The sequence below is a fragment of the Cyphomyrmex costatus genome, unplaced genomic scaffold (genome assembly GCF_001594065.2).
Source record: "Cyphomyrmex costatus isolate MS0001 unplaced genomic scaffold, Ccosl1.0 scaffold1211, whole genome shotgun sequence".
NCBI lineage: Eukaryota > Metazoa > Arthropoda > Insecta > Hymenoptera > Formicidae > Cyphomyrmex > Cyphomyrmex costatus.
The window spans coordinates 50,303-74,511 of NW_017275187.1; the positions used below are offsets into that span (position 1 = coordinate 50,303).

General features: G+C 32.1%; 3 protein-coding genes across 3 annotated transcripts; 2 read left to right on the plus strand and 1 right to left on the minus strand.

The window, feature by feature from the left end:
* The first annotated feature begins 1,132 nt into the window (after positions 1-1,132).
* On the plus strand, positions 1,133-3,605 carry LOC108779724 (uncharacterized). The gene is made up of 6 exons (XM_018547191.1): positions 1,133-1,296; positions 1,694-1,964; positions 2,595-2,734; positions 2,809-3,002; positions 3,199-3,368; positions 3,400-3,605. The coding sequence occupies exons 1-6, from the start codon at positions 1,133-1,135 to the stop codon at positions 3,598-3,600; spliced, it is 1,140 nt and encodes a 379-aa protein (XP_018402693.1). The 3' UTR covers positions 3,601-3,605.
* Positions 3,606-5,025: 1,420 nt separating this feature from the next.
* Positions 5,026-6,996, minus strand: yellow-g (L-dopachrome tautomerase yellow-g). Its single transcript, XM_018547413.1, has 3 exons — positions 6,505-6,996; positions 5,578-5,992; positions 5,026-5,307 (listed from the first exon to the last, which is right to left on the minus strand). Exons 1-3 carry the CDS (start codon positions 6,994-6,996, stop codon positions 5,081-5,083), a joined length of 1,134 nt encoding a protein of 377 aa, XP_018402915.1. The 3' UTR covers positions 5,026-5,080.
* A 1,881-nt stretch (positions 6,997-8,877) lies between these two features.
* On the plus strand, positions 8,878-22,736 carry LOC108779759 (uncharacterized). The gene is made up of 8 exons (XM_018547254.1): positions 8,878-9,110; positions 10,608-10,863; positions 11,618-12,240; positions 17,973-18,465; positions 19,056-19,158; positions 20,149-20,237; positions 21,115-21,407; positions 22,415-22,736. The coding sequence occupies exons 1-8, from the start codon at positions 8,878-8,880 to the stop codon at positions 22,662-22,664; spliced, it is 2,340 nt and encodes a 779-aa protein (XP_018402756.1). The 3' UTR covers positions 22,665-22,736.
* Positions 22,737-24,209: the final 1,473 nt, after the last annotated feature.

A 24,209-nucleotide genomic window follows, 5' to 3' on the forward strand; every position in this document is an offset into this window, starting at 1 on the left:
GTTTTGCTGAGATCACAATGATTTATTATGAAAGATCTCAACAACCATAATATATTTTCTTATCAACTTTTGTATATAACTTTTGTAACTACGGATATACCTTAATTATTAAACATGCAAAGCTTGATTTAAAGCTTATCTCTCTCAAGTCGGTCATCTCTCGTGAGAGAATCGTGTTGACCTTTTCTACATATATTATATATATATCCACTAATATACAGTCATTTTTTACTCAAGCAGAACACAAGTCACCAGCTTGACAGCAAAATGATGACAAAATAGCTCCACAGTGATTACTAAAAAATGTCATCTTTCAATCATTTACAATTTATTTTAACGTCACTTTCACGTTTTAGTTATTTGTGATGTTCTGCTTCACTGGTGAGAATAAAAAAATTGGAGCGTAAGTCAAATATAAGGAAAAAGTGACAGAAGCACAAACAATGTTTCTATAGGAGGCAACAATTGGAACGATAACAAAATGTGTAAAGAGATGTTTACACTTTATTTTACATTTTATTGTTCCAATTTTTGTTTCCTACGGAATCTTATGCTCCAATTTTTATTTTTGTCATATCTTTACTTAAAGCTTGTAATTATTATTAATTTGTCATTACTAAATAATTAAAAATAATTATTTAGTAAGAGTTTTATGTAATAACTATTAATAGAAGACGTTAAAAATTTGATAAATATTTTAATTTTTATTTTAATTTAATTTGCAATCGCATAATTGATTCGAAAAAGTCGATTGATTATTAAAGATCTCTACAACTGCAACATATTTTTTATCAATTTTTGGTTATAGACTCCTTTATTAAACAAGCTTGATTTAAAGTTTAAGAACAACATTAAAGTTTCAATATAAGCTTTAATGTTGTTTATTTATTGATTTTAAAATTTCGTTTATTTAACTGCGCTTCTATTATTGCAATAAATAAAATGAGAATTAAGTGTTAGTTATTTATCAATTGGCAAAGATTTGCGAGTGGGTTGCTTTTTTAATTGGATACGATTAAAAAGTCATTGTCAGCAATCGACAATTTCCTCGCTGACGATGCGTTTCGGCGAAAACGATATCGTTTAATCAAAGTCCTGCAGTATCCGTTTTTCTATCGTCATTTTCATTATGATGAATTCAGAAAAAACTTGCTTTATTCTTCGAATTAGTGTTTTTTACCTCCTTTCAACTGATGTCTCACACTCCTGGAATTTAACGTCTTTGAACATATCGGATAACGTTCTAATATGGAGATTTACTGTGTGGAAAAATCGCGCTTTTCTGGCAATTCCCAGGTAGGCAAATAATGACAATAAACTATGAGTAAGAATCCTCAATCCGTGTTATTTAAACATGTAAAAAATATCAAGTATGTAATAATTTATTAATTTTAAAATAATCCTATGTTAATATTAATTTTTCAATATTTTGAACAGCCGAAAAAAAATTTATAATTTAATATTTCTTTTATTTATAAAAAATATAAATCTATTATTTTTTCACTCTCGATTTCTTATTTAAAATGGTAATCAGTTGCACACACAACGCGTGTAAAGTACATAATATATATAAAACATTGATAAACACGATTTATTGCGTGTATAATGTAAATTTATTTTAAACAAAGTTAAAAAATTTGTTTTCTTTCAATAAATAAACATTTACATTTTTATTACAATGATTATATATCAGATCGGCAAGTAAAAAGCAAGAAGAATGGAAACCAACTCTGGTAGAAGTTTCTTGGCCTGAAATTAATTTGCCATTAAACGTTGCGAATGCGATAATCTCCCCAAAGCCTTTCCCTAAAAGCGGATCGTCAAAGCGGGATTATGAAACTCTCATATCCGTAACTGGATTAGACGTGGATGCTCGAGGACGATTATGGGTTCTAGATACACCCAATGGATATGATCGTTGGCCTCGTATCATCATTTACGACTTGAAACGAAACGATCGATTGGTATAATATCTATTAAATTTTTCTCTTAATCTTAGAAATATAATATATACGTTAATTAATTTGTGAAGTGAAAATTTCGAGCATCAGCACTCTTATAAATTTCTTCTTATTTTAATTTAACATTTGTATTTCGCAATTTAATAAATACAATAGAATTAAATTTTTATTTTCTTTTATGCTGCACAATGTTTGACAGTTTGCGCGGAAAAAAATTCATCTAGAAATATTTTTATATATTTAACAATGTTTTCTGTATTTCTAAAAATATTTAACCAGATATATGTAAAAAATCTGACTTGTATGTCCGTATGAAAAATAAAATTAATTCTAAAAGATATTAAGCAAATTCATATTTTTTAATTGATACATTCTTTACAAAAATTCTATTTAACATACATATATTGTACATATTGTTTATACTTTTAGAGAACTACAATTCGATCTTAAAATTTACCTCAATGAAGTTTAAAATCAAAATAACAACGAATAATGTCAGATTACTACCTGGATAACAAATTAAAGCGCGTATTTATAAAAATAAATCTTTTTCTCGAACTATATTATAGATTTTGTTTTCAAAGAATAAATATTTGGGTAATTAATTTCATTTATTTAAACTGATGTTTATAGGTATCGTTTACCGAGTTGACCAAAGTGTCTTCAAAATATTTAAAGTCTCTCGTAATTGGTCCGTTTGAAGATCAATGGGGATTTCGTGGATATATTGCAGATGCCGGTGACGAAACAATCATTGTTTACAGTTTGGGTAATTTACATACTTATACGTTCTTCGAACGTTTATACAGTATTATTCTCTTTTTATTATGTCGATTGCGATACGAATTTCAGGATTACGCAAATGGTGGAAACTGAGAATGTCGCACGGACCCGAAATTCCTCGTGTGCAATCTACCGACCTTGCTGTTTCTCGGATGAATTCAATTTTATATATGACAGGACATAATTCGCACGATCTGTTTAGCATCAATCTGGATAGGATTCGTACAGATAAATTATTACGTACATCTTCACGCGTACGTATTAGGTCAACATTTTTTTTATGTTATTTTCTATATTGATTTATTTACGTATCTGCAATAAATTGGCAATTTTTTATATAAATTTCAAAGAAATAAAGATACAGACGGATGTGATTTCTTCGTTATTTGTATTTTTGAAGATAACCTTTGAGACGTTAATTTTTTATTTAAACCGCTTATATTGCTTCAGGAAGTACAAAATGTAACAGTGACCTGGCTTGGAAAGAAATTAGGCTCTTCCGTAGGACTGTTCAGCGATTTAAAAGATGGCCTACACTATTTTATGACTTCAGAGAGAGCCAGCGTGCGATGGGACACTAAGCTTCCTTTGAACGTAAATTATTTAATTCAATCCCCTTTAAAAGCCATATTGTGAATAATTGATTGATCTGTCCTTTCAGGCGCAGAGTCATTCGGTTCTGGTACAAAACGATGACGTCCCGTGTATAACCGATTATATAATGGATGCACGAAAGAACGTATGGGGTCTGGTAAATTCGAAATGTCCCGGTGCAACGAAAGAAGAAACTTCGAGCAATTCAACACTTAAATCTAGAACAATTAAAATCCAAAAATACTCTTTTGCAATGCAATAATCATATTTTTAATTTTAATAAAACACGATGAAAATTTCTTTAAAGAGTTACGCCTATTTTAATTTTTTGGATGATCTGAAGATAATTTTCTTGTGAATGTCATTATTTCTAATCAATATTTCATTATTTATCGCATATTTCCGATCAGTATTTATATTAAAATTTTTTAACTAAAACCCAAAATTGATTTAAAAAATCTAATTTCATCATCTAGTTTCTCCTAAAGATTGATTTGCCATATGATTCTTATATTTAACTGCTAATTACTTAAAGAGAGTAGCAAATGTAACCACATTTTATGATTCAAGACAGTTTTCCATTACAAACTGGCAATAAAGAATGAATCCCCATGATGAAGAGAAATTAAGTCCGATAATTTTAAGACGCCTTTACAAAAAATAAACTAATGGCTATGTATACAAGAATTACATAAATTAGCACTCTCCGTATTATGTATACGTTTACATAAGCTGGTATTTATTAGTAGTTTAGTTTGACTTAACAATTACAGATATTACATATTTCATTAATAAATCAGTTTCTTCGATCGTTGAACAGGTGAATAATTACAAGGTTTTGAAAATTCAGCAGCTATATGCTGATCGACTTTAAACATCGACAAGTAATTTTTACACTGGTCAACTCGTCTAAATACGTGGACTCTCTATCGGTTACAGTTACATTAATTATGTCAAACAACATTGTCAATTTGTTAATTATTATACATATCTATACGACTCAAAATAATGTTCCAGCACTTACATTAATTAACATAACATGCGCAAATTAAACTTACTACCTACGAGGAATCCAGGCGCAAGATGTGCCGGTTACGTGACTAGATCAGCGACAAAATGGAACTTGATCTCTTCTTATCTTTTTGTGATTTACAATTAGATCATGTTCCGAAATACACTGACAGTAGTGAAAATTTATGCTACATATATACTAGAGATGATATATATAACAGAGTCTGGTTACGATCGATTTTGTCAAAATCCTACGAGAGAGAAAAATGTATGTAATGTTTCATGTGGAGAGAAATTATATGTACTTTTTTCTCTATAGAATTTTAACAAAATCGCTAGCTTTGATACATGTTGAGTTTCTAACGTATACTATACGCAGATTTTTTCAATACTGGCAGTATATTGGAACACAGCCGTAAGCGAAACGTTATGTATATTTTGGTAATCATCTTTTTACCGCGAAAGATTTGATTATTTCTTCGACTTAAGCAGTTGTAATTAAAATCAATAGAATTAATTTTACTGAATTCATTTCGATACCGTAAATAATGGAAAAATGTACCTTACGCTAATCGTCGTATCTTCATTGCCACTCTATAGACATTATTTCCATGTATCTAATGCATCGAAATACGAAATATTTTTTAAAATACTGATTTCAATTTCCTTACGTGAGACAACGAATTATATAATGGACGGTTGCTCTGTAATTTTGTTTTAATGAATGGTTCCTAGTCATCGCAAGACTTGACTACAGGATGAATTGCCACGGAGGCACCCGAGCTGCTCACGGTGTTCTGTATATAATCTTGGAAGTTACTCTCGATTACCCACATCAATCTCTTGCTGGAAGGAACCACTTGAGTTGGCAATCGGCAATCGTTGCCCTTCTGTACTAAAAGGAAGTTCTCTGGTATGAAGGGTGTCTCGGTGTTCCACATATAGACATCGGTTTCGCCTGAAAATAAATAAATTATTCTTCTCAATTAGACGCTAAAAAATGGTAAATAATGTGAAGAGCAATTTATTAATGAAAGCAATTGTCGCAATTATTTTTTAAACTATGTCTCTGTCGCGTAAACCTTATTTTGAGAAACGCAGAGAAGATCTATATAAGACTATTCAATTATTTTTTTTTATGTTTATTTTAATTTATACGGCTTTACAAAAAAAATCTACGATACCGAAACAAAGATTAATGCGCGCTAAATAGAAAACGCAAACTTACCCTTCTTCCTGAAGAAAAGAGCGCAGCCATTGTCGTTTCCGAGAAGAACGATCTTGCTTTGCTTCAACCCAATATCCACAACTGATCCTTGAGAGAGACCACGTCTCAGGTTCTCAGCCTTGATCGCGAAGAGCCTGTTGGAGCCTAGATAAGTGAAATACAACACTGGCGTACCACAGCTCTTCTTCACCAGTGTTGAGAAGAGAACGTCTCTCCGTTGGACACCGGTGGTAACTGCGTTCGGAAGGATCACTCGGAATCCTTTATCCGCGATGACATTGTAAACGATAATGGCTCTAGAGGCTGCGTCAGTCACGTACGCGAATACCTGTCCGTCGTCCGCGTAGTCGATCGTCAGATATTGCAGACGAGACACATCGTTCACCAAGTGGCTCAAATCGATCACCTTCACGACCTGCGGGACATCGTGTCTCAACATGAATCATTTTTTACAGACCAATATGTTTCTACCTACTCCAATACATCATAAATTTTTAATAAAAGACTGATGTAAAATATTTGTGATTTTGACAAAATTATTGAAATCAGAGTTATATATAATTTATATCTATAAAGAGAATTTTCTGTTTCTCACATCAAGGCCTAAAATTTATTTACTAATATTAGAAGATTTTTGTCACTAAATATATATATATATATATGTTTCCTTTTTTACCAATTAAAATTACTTAAAAGTCACGAATTATAATCAAGGCTCCGTAAAGACAAATGTCTACGTAGCTCCTTTTCAATTAGAAACAATAATTATTATTATTAAATTTAGCTCGATTTAGACTGTTGCATTGCAAAAAACGTGCGAAATTTATTAATAATTATTGTGTAATTATAAAATTATATAATAAGTGAATTACAAACTCTCTCTCTTGTGTGAGTATTTCAATGTTATTAATCATTAATTTCTCGTACCTTGCCGGATTTCACATCAATCCCGACGACTTTGGGAGGACACCTGCGCACCGGTTGCTCCAAAGTGTTTACGATACCAACGTCCAATACCCACAAGATCTCTTGAATGTCCAGTGCTATGTCTACTACGTTCTGCAGGGCTTTGCAGTTGCCTTCTTCTTGGATCGCCCAACAAGGGAACGCTATCACCTTCGGGGTGCAATCCTTCTTCTTCAACGACATGACACCCAGGGTGAATGGTACACCCGGCTTGTAACGTGGCATCGCTACGATTGCATCGTCTTTGTAAATCTGCGCTCTCGTGGCAATAACATTTCTGGGTAGGTAGCGTCCGCTCGTCTCGTAGATGTTCTTCGTGTCCTCGCTTGGCCATTCCAAGCTGTAGCCCGATAGGACGAACGACAGCTCCGGCAACAACTGCTTGTCGCACACTACCAGCGATAATCCATTCGCCAGAATTATCAGGCACAGAGCGCTCGTCGGGATTCTCATCCTGCGCTCGTTTTTTATGACTTGTTGTAATAATGTCTTGGTGACCTAGAAATACATAATAACAATTGTAGTTGTTAAATTACTGCACTGGAAATAATATCCTACAGATATAAACTTCTGAAACTTTATGCTCCAAATGGTAGTTAATAAAGTTAACAAAAAATGTAAAAATTAAATTTAATATAAAAATTTTGAAAAATAAATACATGTAGAACGTATGTGTTTCTTAAATTATACAAATTTAAATTTGTATTATAATTTTTAGAGCGTTAAAAATATGTGATTAAGCTGTATATAGTGAATATTGATACACACACACGCACGCACGCACGTACACACACATATATGTAATATTTAAATAGAGATTTCATAAGTACTGATGAAATAAACAAAGTTAGATCAATTGCTCTCTATGCGAAGTAACAATATAAATCAGTTGTGTTAAATGTGCGGCGAGAAAGATGTAAAAACTTACAAGATTTCCCGTACAATCAGAGGCGAAAATTTTTGAATATGTGAATCATTTATACAGCTTTATACTTATATATACGTCGATTGTGAACCAACTAAAATCGTTTACATTTTTATCATATACTACTGTTTCTTTCTACCCAATATTTTTGCAACGACTTTCTTGCTCAAGTTTGACAGAATTCGTAAAGAGGAAATATCTCGTGATATGCTTTCTTGAATGTATTTACAAATAACGACGAATTCAGGAAGACATAAAAAGCGGCGTACATTAAAACGCGGTAAACAAGGAAATGCAATGTATAAGGAAATTATCTCGTTTGTTTTTATTAATAATTTATTACACTTCCGCTCCTAAACAAACGTTTCTAATACAATCGTTTAATTTCTTCTTTTTATCCTTAATCATTTATAATATCTTATTTTGTCATTTTTTGTAATTGTTCTCAAATTAATTTTTATAAGAATTAATATAGAGTTATATTTCATATATTTATTGTACTCTGTTATAATTAAACTTTTTATATACTACGTTATTTATTTTATATATTTTATTTAATTAAATAAATTTATTCAACATGTTACTTGTACTATTATTTTCAAATTAAAAGTGTAAAAAAATGTAAATGTCTAGAAATTTTTTTCATACTTTCTATACCTTTCACATTCTTTTATATTTGAAACATTATTGAATTTATTTTTTCAGTATTCCCTTCTTATCTTTATTTTTATAATTACAACACATTACACTTATCATATATAAAACTTTCTTTGACGTTATTCAAATTTTTAATCTTTGTTATTTTTACTTAACTGCGAAAGGAAATATTTTTGTACTCCGAAGTGCAATTTTTCTGTTATTTTTATGTCAATATTGCCAGGCTTTACATAAAACTTACAAATAAGATATAATAACCAGAACAGGAATTAAAAATAAAAATACTTCACTGAATTTCATTAAGAGGCACTTGCAAAATCAAAATTAATAGAAAAATCGCACTGTCCCTAATATTTTGGCAACCCACTGTAATTTAGCAAAAGAAAAATAGAATCCAATATCATTAGATCATCATACAATCTTAACGTATCAATTTACTATATTTTTTATTTACAATAAATTTATTGTATGTATTTATAGAATTAATGTGCATTGCGTTTGGCATTTTCGGTCAACATTAAATAGCAATTTGTGCGGAACTGCTTTAATGAACGTGTTCATGTGGACTCATTGCGTATCGCGACAAAATATTTTTCAAACAAAGATATTACGAAATATCTCGTCCCGATGTGACAGGATTATAAAATTGGCGTAATCCGGATGGCTTTACAGTTTACGATTTGATTCGATCGCCAAAAGAGACGCGGTCGAGGCGGTCGGTCATTTAAAAGGGGAAATCAGAGAAAATAAGGATGCTTTTCGCACGAGCGGTGACGTTTGTCGTCGCCGTCGTCGCTGTTGTTGGTGCTGACGAGCCTATTGAAAAAAGATTCGAGAAAAACATTCAGTGGACCGGTGGTACCTTCGAATGGCCTTGCGTGGCCACGAAAAGTATATTCAAGAACAGCGGTCGTTACGTCTCAAAGAACATTCTCGCCACCAGGGTTGCGATCAACAAGGACGACGCCATCCTTGCTCTACCTAGGTATGAGATGCACAATTCATGAGCTCATAATGCAGTTACAATAATCCGCAATGAAACATTTAATATTTTATTCGAATATTTTGAACATATTTACATGCTTTTTTTATTAATCTTTTATAAAATGAAAATTTAAAGAACACACGTATAATGAGATTATCTTAAAGAAGATCAAGCAGTAGAAACATATTTTTTATATTACAATATCAGTAATGTATATTTTTTATTTAAATTTTTATATACGTTTACATGTGTACGTCAAAATATGTTTAAAGTTTTATCGATTCATTCTAAAAGAAGACGTAAAACATTATCTTTATTAGCAAAAAAATTTATCTGTGGTTTATAGTCTTGTAGATTAATATTGATGTTTTCGCAAATATAGATATTTAAAAAGTATAGAAAAAATATTTTTCGAATTATTCAAAATTTATTTTATACATAACGTATTTAATACAGGGAAAAAATCTATTGCAAAAGAATCCTACAAAAGAACAACATGTTGGTTATACTATTTGCATAAATTATCGCAAGGTTAAAAATATTCTTTTGCGAAAAAGTTTATACAAGAAGTATCCGATTTCATTTGTACTTTCGATTTGTAAACGAGATCGATCCTCTCTAATTGCAACAAAATTCAGGGTAAAAGGGCAACTGTATTCTTTGGCAAGTTTAAACGGAGAGAAGCCGCACGAGAAAAGAACGCTCGTTGCAAATTGCGCGTTACGTCAGTAGCAATCGATACATTGCAGTATCAGTCTTAGCAGAAATTAACGAGGCACGAGTTGGAAGTGAACTGAGATTGCAAGACGCGATCGTGATCGCAGTTTCCAACGCGGAAAAATGAAATCATCTTACCGAGATATCTATAATGGGAATTTACCCATTTAGAAAATAATGGGGCTTTTTTTCTGATATGGTAACTGAAAGACACACGGTTGCAGATCTTGTCATGGTTGTAGATCGCGTAACGAGAATGTCCACACACGTGTGTAATAATGTTGCGACATTATTCGCCAGCGATCGTATCTACCTCGTTTTACGAAGGGCGTTTGATAAGTATTTACTGCTGTAAATGCAACGAAACGCGCTGCGCTCAACGATAAAAGCGTTTAATTGCTATATCTTCATATACTTCCTTTCCATTATATGTGTGCATGATCATTAATCTTACTAATTGTCGGCGATTTTACGGGGTTAACACGCGATATTAGCGGGTTAATGATCAATATCAACAAGCAGTGTTATTATTTGTATAATTGACTGCTGATTAATTTTAGGCACAATTTCGAACAAATTTAAAGTACATTTTACATTATTTGTTTTTAAAACAACAAATCGACCATAAAGTGCAAAATATTTGCACAATTCCGCGTGTTTACATATTTCGTCAAATAAATAATTTTTATTTATGACAATTTGTGATGAGATAGGAATAACAGATCAATGATGCCTTAGAATTAAGAAATATACTAACGTTTATTCGAAATGTTTCTCCAGATACAAGCCTGGCGTGCCAGTAACCTTAGCCAGAGTTTCCTTGAAAGATAAGAACTGCCAGGCCTCCCTCTTGGCCTTCCCTTGCTGGTCGCTCCAGGAAGAAGGTACATGCTCGGCGCTGCAAAATGTCGTAGACCTCTTTTTGGATCCCCAGGAAATCCTGTGGGTCCTGGACACGGGTATCATAAACTCCCTTGAGCAACCGGAGCGCAAATGCCCACCGAAGGTTGTCGCCCTGAATATAAAAACTGGCAAGGTGAGACAATTCATTTCTGAAACTCGTAACGTAAAAAGGTGCGCGTCTTATTCTCTTCTCTTATAGAAATTTCGTTCTTAGATAAAAGAGATATTTTTAGAATATTTCTACTCTTTTTATTATAATAGCATAAAAACGCTTAAATGCATTAAATTTTTATTTGCGTTATTCAAAGCGCCTATTTCTTTTTTTGATAACGAAATAGAAAAATTATTTCACATTTATAATATAATTTTTTGTTAGTCACGCCGTTTGCGCACGCATTTATGTTATTAATCATTACTTTTCTTTTTTTTTTTCGTAATACATTATGCAAGAAAAATTTTTTTAATCGATTTCTCTAACAAACAAGCCACCTCATAATTCTCGATTAAAAAACTATTTCTCGTGTAACTGCGATACCAATTAAACTGCAAATTATTTATTTAAATTTTGCAAAAGAAAATATGACGTTTCTCCTTGCTCGGTAATTTCACAGATCGACCAATTTTTAATTATTTTTAAAAATAGAATAAACATTATAAGTAAACATCAACTAACAGTAACATAAGGTTTTAATATTTTTACTAAACAATATAAATATAATGTAACACATATATTATATAATTATATTATTGAGTATGAAATTATAACATTAATGTTATTGTTGGTTGTTTAGGATATGAAATCTTTAACTTTTTTTCTTCTCAATAATTAAACTGATTTCTCGATCATGAAATGTTGGACGCCAGGATAACGAATCCTTTTCTTTCAGGTCGTGAAAACAGTCGATCTGTCTGGCCTGACGAGCTCCTCGTCCCGACTCCAGTATGTCGTGGCGGATTATAATCCGGACGGCCGCGTCTTCATCTACGTGTCCGACGCAGCCTCGCGAGCGATCTTGGTGTACGACGTGACCTCTGGTCGTGGATACCGCATCGTGCTTCCTCAGGCGGTGACTCTGAACTGCGACCGCCGAGATGTGCTCTATCTCGCCCTGGTGCGCCACAATGACGGTAGCACCTGCCTGATCTTTACGTACTTGGGCAGCAGCCACGTGTTCAGCATCCGAACGGATCATCTCCGAAGCGGTAACGCCTCCGGCAAAATACACGATCTTGGGGTGAAACCGCAGAAGATAGTCCTTCTGGGCACAGACAACGGTAGCGCGCTCTTCTTCCGCTACGAGGGCAGCGGCGAGGTCTACAGATGGGACAGCCTCACGCCCTTCGTGGCCGCTAACTTCCAGTCCGTCTACGAGAGCAGCTACGCAGGCTCTTTGCCTACTCACGTCGTACCCGATTACAAGAGAGGACGGATGCGCGTTCTCGAGAGCAACTTCGCGGATTACATGCAGGGTACCGTCGGCTGCGGAGCCAATCATGCGTTGAACCTGATGTAGAGCGAGACATTCTTGCCGTTTGTGAATAGATCGAGGAGAAGGAATAGGAGAGCGGATTGATAACAGCGACAGGTTTCTCGACTCCCGGCGTGCCCAGTCCGGGAGATCGAGTAACATTATAATTCAATGAGATTACTTTTCCATATTATAGATGCGGAACAATGTACCTTACGCCAATCGTCGTGTCTTTCATTGCCATAAGTGTGTAGCGTAAAGATCACTCTTGTGTATGTGTGTTTACCTGTGTCTACGTACGTGTGTCTGTAGCGTCGAAACTCGACTCGCAAAAATTACATTGGCTGCAATGCATCCTTGCAGCCGACGATGCAAAAACTCCGACAGTAAGCAAAATGTCAATCGCTGACATTCGTCGGATGCAGAAATAAACGTATTATAAAAATTCAGCGTTTTTTTTATTTTCTCTCCTAAACGTGACTCGCGTTTCTAATCTGCTTTTGGTTTAAGATATTAAATTATCTTATGCGTACTATAATTCTCTCAGATTAATTATACAGTCTGAGATTCACGTAAATTGATCATAGCTTTTAATCAAATACTATAACTCAAGCATTATATTTTTTTTGCAAATTTATGGACAATATTTTGTAAGACCTAACTTTTACCTAGAATTTTCAATTTCGTATATTACACTTTGATTAGAATTTTCAATTATTATTTGTATATATTTTTTTATTATAGATTACGCATAGATCGTTTTATCTTCGTTTCACGATCAAAATTATAAAGTTGAGCCAAAAGCATACGATGCGATTTTTTTTGTGTTGGATTGTATGCGATTTAATAATTACACAATATACGTTTAGATTTCTATCGGAATGCTCCCCATTTTATCCTTGTTTAACATTCAATGAACAATAAGGATAAAATAATAATACATACATGGATGACACACGGATGGAAATCTCAATACACTCCAGAGTATAGAATTTCCAGAATTATTATATTTACTAGATCGCACGCGATCTTAAATGCGATTTAGCACGAAAAATGGCATCGTGTGCCTCTGGCTTTACATGCAACAAGTTCCATACGTTTGAAAGAAGAAAAAAAAAGAAACGCCGACGTATTATGCATTGTGCATGAAAGAGTTAATCACATCGCGTGTTCTGCACCTAGACCGACATGCAATTTACAATTAATACCTCTTCTACCTGTTCTCTACGTCTAGTTTTCCTTTGTAAGCAATGCACGTGCTCGGTATAAATTAATAGCTTACACGAAGGACGAAGAGTACGTTTGGTTCTTAATGTATCTGTTTTCCTTTCGAATTCCTGTAGCCAATTTACCAATAATTTTTTTACACGGAGTGACGAATGAATGTTTCCGTTTCTTTTTTTATGCCTATCAGCATTTGGACATCGAACTCAGAAGCCATATGATACATCGAGACTTTCAATGAAAATTAATACTCAGATCAGATTATCTTCCTGATTTTACACGATACGTGATACGAAAATCCAACTGTATCCGATTACGAATTAAGTGATTTTCTTAATATTTTAATTGTGCGTCATTTGATCTTTATGATTTGATAATCTTTTGAGAGAGATTGAACTGTTTACGTAATTAATTTTGGAAAAACTATAATTCAGTTAAAATAAATTTATTATAAACTATGTATTTATAATTCAACCAGTACGAATCATTAATATTAACGAGCACATATTATAAACGCTAATTATGTAAACGATATTACACGAAAGTGTGTCAATTCAAACGATGTTACGCGAAAAGTGTGTCAAATCTCGAAATAATCGAAATTAGACTTGTAATTAGTTGCCGATCGGTTGATGGCACAAATGCCTCTTGGGCTTTGATGCAAAAATATCGTAGATGCTATTAGAATGAAAGGAGGATAACCGTTCACGTAGCGTTTCTCGTACTATTTTCCAATTTATTCCTTAGACGTGCAAGTTCGCCTTCAAAGAACTAAGTACGAGCAATTAATTTTATTACGGTCGGTGGAAAAGTTAAAATCTTGGTCGTATAAGTACACTAATTATACGTTCCCGCAAACTGTAATTATATAACCTACTATTGATGGCATCTAGTTAAATTAGTACAAGCAGTTAACATTTCTTTACAAATACGTGTCAGTCACTACAGTAATATGAAATGTGCGTTATTTAAAATTAAATGCCAATCTCGACATTGATGTGGGAAATTCAAGCTAGTGAAAAAATATTAATTTTAAATTCTTATCTGACTTTTTATATTTCTATTAAATAAAAGATTGAGAAAGAGAAAGAGAGAGAGAGAGAGAGAGAGAGAGAGAGAGAGAGAAAGAGGGAAAGAATTGCAGATAAATTTAGAATGATTAAATATTCGATAGAATATAGAGAGAGAAAAATTGATATTATTTTATTGTTATATACTGTTTATTATTTACCTATTAATGATTTACATGATCGAAATTCCGGTAGCATCGCAAAATTAAAATGAAATTAAATCATTTGGAACCGTCAGATTCGCCTGAAATTAAATTATTACTGATTTTCTTTTCGCTTGTCATTTCCGTTTTGCGTTATATAATTATATAATTTATGGAGCACATGGTGCGATGTTATCATACCTGACAACTACTAATTTAAATAGTTTTTAAAAAATATCTTACTAGTTCTTATCTCCACGATAAGTTGAGAATTTGCTTGTTCAAGCTGTCGTTGCGGGTCAATAGCGAGCTGCTTCCGTTTCGTCGTGGGAACGGTGGGCAGTCGTGATCGTTTCTATGGTATTTTCCATAGTGTTTCGTGCGAGGTATTGAGCAACAACGAAATACTCGATTTCTAACGAAACACACGTTGCAAACCCTACACTACATTGTAACGTAGGGTATTACAATCGGTAATCGAACACTACCATATCATTCCGTCCACCTCGTTTTCCTAGCCTTTCGATGCAGCGTTGAATAATATCCAGTTACGATTGTTACGCGCTTTGTTGGAGAAAGATCACGTTAAGTCAATCTTTTCATCAGTCGTAATGCTACAGCAAATTCAAGTTGAAGCAAAAATGAAAACAAAAGAAAAAGAAGAATATCAGCGCGTCCTAATATTGTATTAAATTTATTTTTACATTCAAAGACGCTTACGTTAAAAATAAAGAATTTTTGTATTTAATATTATTGTATATAAATGCTGTATAAATATTATATAAAATATATTTATTTGAAGCATCCTATATTACTTATTAGAATATCTTGCAATATTTCGAGAAGTCTGTCAAGCATATTGCGGAAGAATTCGTACCTCGATTAGATATTCCGAGAGATTAAAAATCTATTCTCTTGAAATATATGTATATGGTAGTTTGAGTCTTAAGTATTTGATATACGAAAGACTTAAGAGTACAAAGAATAGGCTAGGTAGGTATGCATGCTCGAGAACGCTGTTAACAGAGAGAAAGTGATTTATTAGCGAGATATAAAGCTTTTAGTATCCGGAATCAGTACACGATGTATACAGAATGCGAGAATCGCTAAAAAAGAGACCAAATAAAATTAAAAAAAATATTGCGGTTTGTGAAAAGATGAATTTTGTATATATCTCGATATTTTTTAAAAAATATGGAAAGTCTGCCACAGAGAGAAGAGAAATGCCGAGTGAAATGCATTCCAATCGATTTTACGATCTGATTTCTATATGCTATCACCAAAAAGTTTCAGAAATTTCGCTTGTAAATTCAAGCCATTTTAAACATGCATGCACATTCTCGTTGTGAAGGGAGCGAATGAAAGTCAGGGTGAAAAAAAATACGGAACAATGGCCACAATCAAGATCGTTTGTCATTTGCTCCCTTGTCGCAGATATATATGTCCTAAACTGTAAATTATATCTGTTTTAATGGGCGCGGCTTTAGTTCCGGACACTTTCGATCGAGACCAGCCAAGGACGTCTACATAACCGTTATAATTCTACAGCACGATCAACTGCAATTTTGTACACCATTTCTTTAATGTTTCGTAATATCGCACAGTGGACTTACTAGTGGAGAGAAGCCGATCATCGATACTTTATACCGCACGTTCCGTCACAACCGAGTGAAGCTCTTTCGTGTATGCAGTGTGTCACGGAAATGTACAACTTTTTTTTAACGGAGCGTGAAGGATTCTAAGCTCGCCTCTCATCTATCAACGTTTAATTTAACATTTATATTTTTAGCAAATTATAATTAGAACCAATATATCCGGAGTTAAAACTGAACACGTGAAGTTACGCCTTATTATCATGAAGTTATTATTGGATCCGCGGAAGAAATCTTTATCATGCTTATCGCAAACGAATTTGCGAAGAATTTTCGAGTTACTATAGTTACTGGTGTCATGAAAGCATTAACTTTTGACTTACGGAAGTTAAGGAAATACAAGAGTATGGATGTGCTTTGGAGCAAGCCAGTCACGAGCCACTTTCTTCGCTGCCTTTGCAAGAAGAGATTTGCACGAGACTGGCTGTTTGCGTTAAACTCCGAAGTCCTGGAATGGGAAGTCTTGATCGGTGTGGGCGTACTGCCCCTCGATAGAGCGTATGATTGTGCGTACGAGTAAAAGTACATACGCGTCTCGTTATACAATGTATTCAAGTCGTGGTGCCCTGTCTCTTAAGGAGCCAACAAGTTGGTTCTAACAAGCCGATGTTAGAAAATTGGATCAGTCGGTGTTCGGTCGGTAGAACTTGTGGTACACACCCGTGCATACTTCTCGAGAACAGTTGACGCTGGTACCGCGTGGTTGTATTCAATTCGATTACATTGTTACTTTGCCTCTCGTGCGTGATTGAAGCAGTACGGCTGAAGCTTCAATTTACCGTATTTTAGCTTTTAGCCTTGCAACATGAGGTGGGTAACGGAAACGAGAACGGTAAACAAAATAATTTTATTCTGTATACACGCAGAATGATCAAGGTTTAGTTTCACATTATACTCTCGCACAATCCAAATTTACTTCGTTTAACAATCTGATTTTCTTACAAATAAATTTGGCACGCCGAAATTTTGCGTCTCTTGCTTGTTAAAAAGATCTGAAAGAGCAATTTGATAATATCAATCTTCTACGGAGAAAGGATACTTTCTGTCTCTCTTTCTCACTGAACTGTGACTAATGCTCGTTTCTATACCAATGTAGTTTAATCTTGGTTTAACACAAACTCTTTATTTTTTTAATTCTAAAAATTAGAAAAAGATTAAAAAAAGGATCATTATAACATCTGCGTTCAATTCTACCGAACAAACTTGTAATGATGGTCCTCATGCTGTCTCACATGTGCCTTTACAATACACTCACATTGAGAACAGAAAAATCTATCTTTGCTATTATCATTATATCAGCACGTCTGTATCGCATCATCATACATCATAAGAAATCAGTATCAATCCAATGACACTAACATCTGTAAGAATTGCTGAAGAAGGACCTGTGAGTTCCGAAATGTATGACATTTAGTTTTTCATTTTAGTTTCTCACTTTATGTTCTTACTTATATTATAAATTTAAAAACAATATTAAATCCATTTAGCTCGATATAGATCGTTATTTATTGTAATTTGCAATAAAAAAAAAAGAGTTAGTTGAACTGATAAATTACAACTACTCCACATTGATAGAAACGGACGTAAACCATATGCGCAGTGTTTTGATGTAACTATTTTAAAAATAACTGTGTTCGTTTAAATTAATTAATCGTGTATACTTCCGTTCCTTAACTTTTTTCAGACACACGATCTTCGTAACGATCCTATCACTGTTGTATGTTAGGACAAGAGCAGAAACACTAGAAACTATAACACAATGGTCGTTGCTAGAGTTCGCGCTGCCAAACGAGCGTGGCTTTCAATATCAACCGGAAAATATAGTAATGACCGGTATCGAGGTAACCTGGAATAGAATCTTCGTCAGTACGCCTAGATTACGTTCTGGTGTACCGGCCACCCTAAGCTTCTTCCCCAGGAATGTACCATTGGGTAGCAGTCCGCGACTTCAAGCATATCCCTCGTGGGACTGGCATGGTGCCGGAAAAGGAGAAATCAACTGCACCAGGTTGATCTCGGTATATCGTACTAGGCTGGACAGATGTGACCGACTATGGGTCGTTGACGCCGGCGTCATGACATCAGTCGATGATTTCATGCCTGTCTGCCCGCCGAAGGTTGTGGTTTTCGACCTAAAAACTGATCAAGTGATTCGTCACGTCACTTTTCCGCGTGAGGTAAGCAGAGCGATACGCTTTTGCGATAAAATGAGTGGAATGGATATTATCAATGAAGAATTCAGCTCGTGTGAGTGGCCCGCATCGAAAACAGAAAAATAATTTGAAGAATGTGTTTATAATATAAATAAAAGAGTGATTTTTATACAAAACATTTATAAGAACTATTACGTTATTTCTTTAAAAAATATTTTTCTTAAATGGAAATGTTATTTATTTCATTAATTGATATTCAAATTTTCCAATACACTGTCTTCGCTTTACATATAAAGATATATTAATTAAAATCATGTATTAATAAGAATGAAAGGAGAACGTTAGATATGAAGAAATCGTTAATAAGTGATCTTTCAGTATAATTGATTTACTTTACAACTGTAGAATAATCAAAAACCGGTTTTATGTGTGTAATTTTATGTCATTATGTAGCAAGATAGATTCGCATGTGATGATAGAAATAAGCATCACAGAAACAATGATCGTTCGCTGATGCCTGGCCTGAAAAACAAGTTGTATTTAAAACATTTTTGCAATAGGGTTACGTAAAAGTAATTGTTCCAAGCAAGCATTGTTATGTTTCTTTTCCTTAGGTGTTAAGACCAGATTCTTTGTTGACCAATGTTGTTATCGACGAAGTCTCGGCGAAAACCTGCGATGACGTGTTTCTCTACATGACTGACACTCTCGGTCCAGGTACACAATTTTTAATTGAGTTGTTAATTAAGAACACTTTAAGACTTTTGTGGTACATTTTAGATCAAATAATAGTTTTTCACTAATTCCTTTAAGAAAAAGAACTGATTAGTGTTCCAATAAACTGTTTAACTATACATTAACTGATAATATTGTATCAATTACTGATGCAGTATTATCAATTATTAACGAAGCTAATTAACTTATTGGAATACTAATCAGTTCTTTTTCCTAAGAGTTTTTTTATAATCAAATAATCGATTTCATAACAAACGCATGTATTCTATTTTACTTTGAGAATTTTATTATCAAAATATAAATAATTATACAAGAGAGTGGGCGAGTTCTTCTTCTTCTTAACTGGTTGATGGATTTTCGATTCCTGAATTAGAATCGCAAGTACCACAGATTCATAGAACGAGTTCAAGCCGGCAGAGTGGTTAAGCATGCTTGCCAAGCGAATTAGCATGATTGGTTCTTACCTGTGGATTAAACCAATTCTGTTTAATTGCTCGGCGAACAAACGGCCACTTTATCGTCTCAAACGCGATCAATGTAAATCAGGAAAGCTAAATATTTTTTAAGCTTAAAAATACAAAGACTTATGTTATGTGATTTAAATAGATCTAAAAAATGATTGATAAATTTTTCTTCTTTAACCATCAAATTTCACTCCGACCACGCAACCGCAACTTCCACACTGATGCAAATTTGACTTTTGCATCTTTAAATGTTAATTTTGTTATAAAGATGTAGAGTAAAAATACGTGTTAAAATATGTGTTAAAATAAAAAAATATTTTTGATGGTGCGGATTCGCACCAGTGTGGAATTAAAGTTATATATTTTTTTAGAATTATTAAAACCGTTAATAAAAACGTAAAAGATTGAAATTCTTTGCTCATTTTGTGTTATGTAAAAAAGATTATACATAAAATCATTTTTCCTTGAAAGTTCTTAAAGACAATTTACAAAAACTTTAATTTCTTAGGAATTCTTATCTTCGATGGTGCTACAGATAGAAGTTGGCGAGTCGTTCATTCATCTATGTTTCCTAATCCAGATCAAGCAATGTACACAGTAAGTACAAAAGTTTTTTATATTTTAAAATGCAGGAATGAATTAACTAAACAAATGTCGCAGCAGCAATAAATAAATTACATATTTTTATTTTGTTTATTTAATTAGAAATAATTAGTTTAATTATATAGTCTAAATTTTTGTAAAGTTAATTATAATTTCTTCATATATTATATTTTTTAAATATATTATATATCAATTTTATATAATATACATTTTATAATGTAAAAATATTTTTATAATTTTTATATTTATACACACATATGTATTTTTTTATTCAATTATTATTCCGTTAATCTATTGCTATAATTATATGTTTTTCTATTTTCATAAAAAGATTTTTCAATATTTTAATTTTTTGTAAGAGATAATACCTATTAACTTTTTATTGATTTCGAATGTGTAATAAATATATCCTAATGCTTGTTATAAAATTTATAATTAATTTTCCTCTTCAACAAAAAATTAGACAATAATTAAATTTGTGTGTGTATAGCTTAAATTTTATCATTATATTTGATAACATCGTAAAAACTTTCGTATTATACATATTTTATTATACCTAGAGAAATGTTTCTTTCTTATATACGAAAAAAGAAAAAAAATTTCTCTGATTTAAACATCATTTATTTTTATTTGATTTAAACATAATCTTTCGAAATCAAATAAAAAAATTTATTTCAAAAAATAATGTACAAATTAAATTAAAGACGTTTAAATAAAAGAAATTTTTCTTTAAAAAAAAACCAAAGGAACCTTTCTCTGAATGTGGTACATAATATAATACATACAGAAAAAACCATGCATACATATATTTTATTATAAAATTTCTCCAATTAAACATATCTTGTTCAACATTAACCGGATATTTCTCTAGATCGGAAGTGACACTTTCGAGTTCTTAGACGGCGTAGTGGGACTAACATTTTCCCCAAGACTCGGGATCGTCTACTATCAACCTCTGGCAACTGATCGTATCTTCAGCGTGCCCACCTCGGCTCTCCAAGCCGGTCCGTTACCTTTCGGTGAACAGTTACCTGTGACCTTGGTCGGTAGAAAGTCGAGTCAAGGTCTGGCACTGGCCGTGGATCTTCGGGATGATGCGATCATATTCTCCCCTTTTACCGAGACCGCGATCGCGTCGTGGCAACCGCAAACTAATCAGCAGAGGTATGAAATTTCATAATATTTTTGTGTCAATATTATGCAATGTCATTACATTATAACATAATTGAACTTAAAAAATTAATGCTTATCGAAAACTATTTTTCTTTTATTTTGATTTATACATTGATATATTAGCATAAAAATAATATTATATAACAAATTACAATCGGAAAAACAACAAGATCTACATAAGAATCCTGAAGCAGTTGCGTACTATGCACGTAAACCGGTTCCGCTTTAAATAAATAGTCACAACACTGTTAGTTGCTACTTGTAAGCTGAGTAAATGCCCCACATATATAAATTCTTATATAAATTCCTTATAGAATAGTGTCAAGTTATCAAGAATTTCCACAAGATAAATAAATTTGCTTTGCTATAGCATTAACTATTTTTAATCGCGGAAGTCCCATTTCCTTTATTATTTTTCCATAGGGTAAATAAATTTGCTTTGCTATAGTATTAGCGACTTTTAATCGCAGAAGCCCCCTTTTCTTTATTATTTTTATCCAAAAAGAGAGACTCATAAAATATCTTGTTTTCTTATTCTTACGTTTTCGTATTTGTTTTTTGATAATATTTTAAGTCTCCAGACGATATGGCCAATGTATACGCCAATTTGATATTTATTCGCTAAATATTGACTACACTGTGGATAATTATGTATATCATGTATGTGTATGAAATTTGTTAATGTTGGCATACGTTAGCCATACCGTTTGCAGGCGCTTTTTGTTTGTAACAAATATACTTGTTGCTACCAGACTTCATATTTATTGTAATTGATCATTAATAATTCTTAGTATTCTTAATTAACAGATTTGTCAAACATTAAAGTTAATTAGGAGATAATAAATTATATTATTATTACAGAGAATTGTTAATAATAAAATATAATATATTCATTACATTAGAACTGTAATTATAATTTTATAATATTTATTATAATTTATTATAATTATAAATATAATAAAGTAATTTTTTTATCTTTCACTTATTTCTCTTTTCAGAGTACTCGCTTACAGTGCAGAAAAATTACAATTTACTGCTGAAATTTTATGGGCAAAATATGACAATGGTAATATCTGGGTAATGTCTTCAAGATTCCACAAATTCTTTCTGAGACGAATTGATAATCGTCAGATTAACATCCGCATCATGAGACTCAAAGCAGATAATCAAGCGCCAATTTCGAATCCTTTTACTCAACAGATTGATCCATATTCTTTACAGTTCTATAATAATACGCTAGGATTCTAAAAATAAATATTACGCAGAAGTGTTCAGATTGAAAGAATTATGACAGCAGGCAACATTCAAGTAATATTCATAAAAAGTATCATCAGCAGAATGTAATTTTGAGAACATTTATGATAAAAATGTAACAAAAAAAAATTTTAAAAAGATAACATGCTATATATATGTGTATATATAGAATGTGTGTGTGTGTGTGTGTGTGTGTGTGTGTGTGTGTATACAAATTTATATATTTATTTACTAAATGCACTTTTCGTTCAGATGTTTTAAATTTAAGAACCCGATATAAAAAAGTTTTAATATTATCAATTATTACAACAATATATTAATTTGATTATAAAAATCATAAACGTCTCAAAACATTTTAATTTATTATTTGTCGAAATAATTCTTTTAAATATTTTATATGCTTTTAAATATTTTAAGAAAAGTGGAAAAATAAAAGATTATTTTGTCGATCAAACTTGTTCTTTTCTTTTTTAGGAATTTTAGAAATATTTAATAACCTCTTAGAATACAAAATTTTTAAGTGTGATTCTCTCTCACTTTTTACATCAAATGTATTTAAAACAATTTTACATTAATTTCATTAATGTAATAACACAAAGTTAATTAAAATATTCTAATCTTATTTAAGATTTAATTACTTAAGAATTGCTTAAGAATTCATCGAAAAACTAGGTTTAATTCAATATTGCCAGGTTTGCAAATTTTTCTGTACGTAATCGACATTTGCATTCTTTCGTAATTGCAACCCAATAATCAATATGCACAATTTACTTTCATCGATATTTTATAATATCTTAAGTATTTTTATTAATTTCTCAATTTATAAATAACGCATCTTTAAATAAATTTCTTAACTTTAAAATTTATTTAAAAATGTGAATGAATATATTTATACATAAATATTAATTGTCATGAATAATTAAAGATAAAAACAAGAAAAATGACTTAAAGATATATATGAAATAAAATTATAAGAAGTAGACTTATCCAATACCATATGATAGATTTATCCAATACCATAAAATTAATATTCAATTTTCTTATGAAAAAGAAGCACTAAACCTGTTTCTTTAATTAAATTATGATTACATATTATTACGATAACTTATAAATTTAATGTCAGTTAATAAGTAAACGAGGGATTAAGTAATTAATAAATATAACATCTATTACCTGCAAACGTAGTGAAAGTGCTCTCAAAAGGTCATGTTCTATTATTAATACATACGCAATATGTAATTAATCAGACATTTTTAGTACTTTTATAATGTAGATGCATCGTTAAATTAATGAAATACATATCTTGCTGCCATTTAGTTGCCAAATATAAATTATGTAGATATTTGCATCTATGCATTTAGATGTAATCACATACGTATAATTTTATAACCAATTATATACAAGATCTACGTAAAGTGTGTGTATGTTTCAAACTGTTTTCTCTTAGTTATTAAGAACGCAACAATAAAACTTTTTGCTGGTGCTTTGAAATTGATTGGAATTGTCTTGAACGGAATTGCTCTATTATTCAAGGAGACG

Excerpts from the sequence above, each read along its gene's own strand:
- LOC108779724 (XM_018547191.1), top strand. The coding sequence starts at position 1,133 with ATGAATTCAGAAAAAACTTGCTTTATTCTTCGAATTAGTGTTTTTTAC. Across the intron at positions 1,297-1,693 it reads GCTTTTCTGGCAATTCCCAG|ATCGGCAAGTAAAAAGCAAG; the intron begins GTAGGCAAATAA and ends ATTATATATCAG. Across the intron at positions 3,003-3,198 it reads ACGTACATCTTCACGCGTAC|TACAAAATGTAACAGTGACC; the intron begins GTATTAGGTCAA and ends TGCTTCAGGAAG.
- yellow-g (XM_018547413.1), bottom strand. The coding sequence starts at position 6,996 with ATGAGAATCCCGACGAGCGCTCTGTGCCTGATAATTCTGGCGAATGGA. Across the intron at positions 5,993-6,504 it reads TTGATGTGAAATCCGGCAAG|GTCGTGAAGGTGATCGATTT; the intron begins GTACGAGAAATT and ends GATGTCCCGCAG. Across the intron at positions 5,308-5,577 it reads TCTTTTCTTCAGGAAGAAGG|GCGAAACCGATGTCTATATG; the intron begins GTAAGTTTGCGT and ends ATTTATTTTCAG.
- LOC108779759 (XM_018547254.1), top strand. The coding sequence starts at position 8,878 with ATGCTTTTCGCACGAGCGGTGACGTTTGTCGTCGCCGTCGTCGCTGTT. Across the intron at positions 19,159-20,148 it reads GACTGACACTCTCGGTCCAG|GAATTCTTATCTTCGATGGT; the intron begins GTACACAATTTT and ends TTAATTTCTTAG. Across the intron at positions 20,238-21,114 it reads CAGATCAAGCAATGTACACA|ATCGGAAGTGACACTTTCGA; the intron begins GTAAGTACAAAA and ends ATATTTCTCTAG.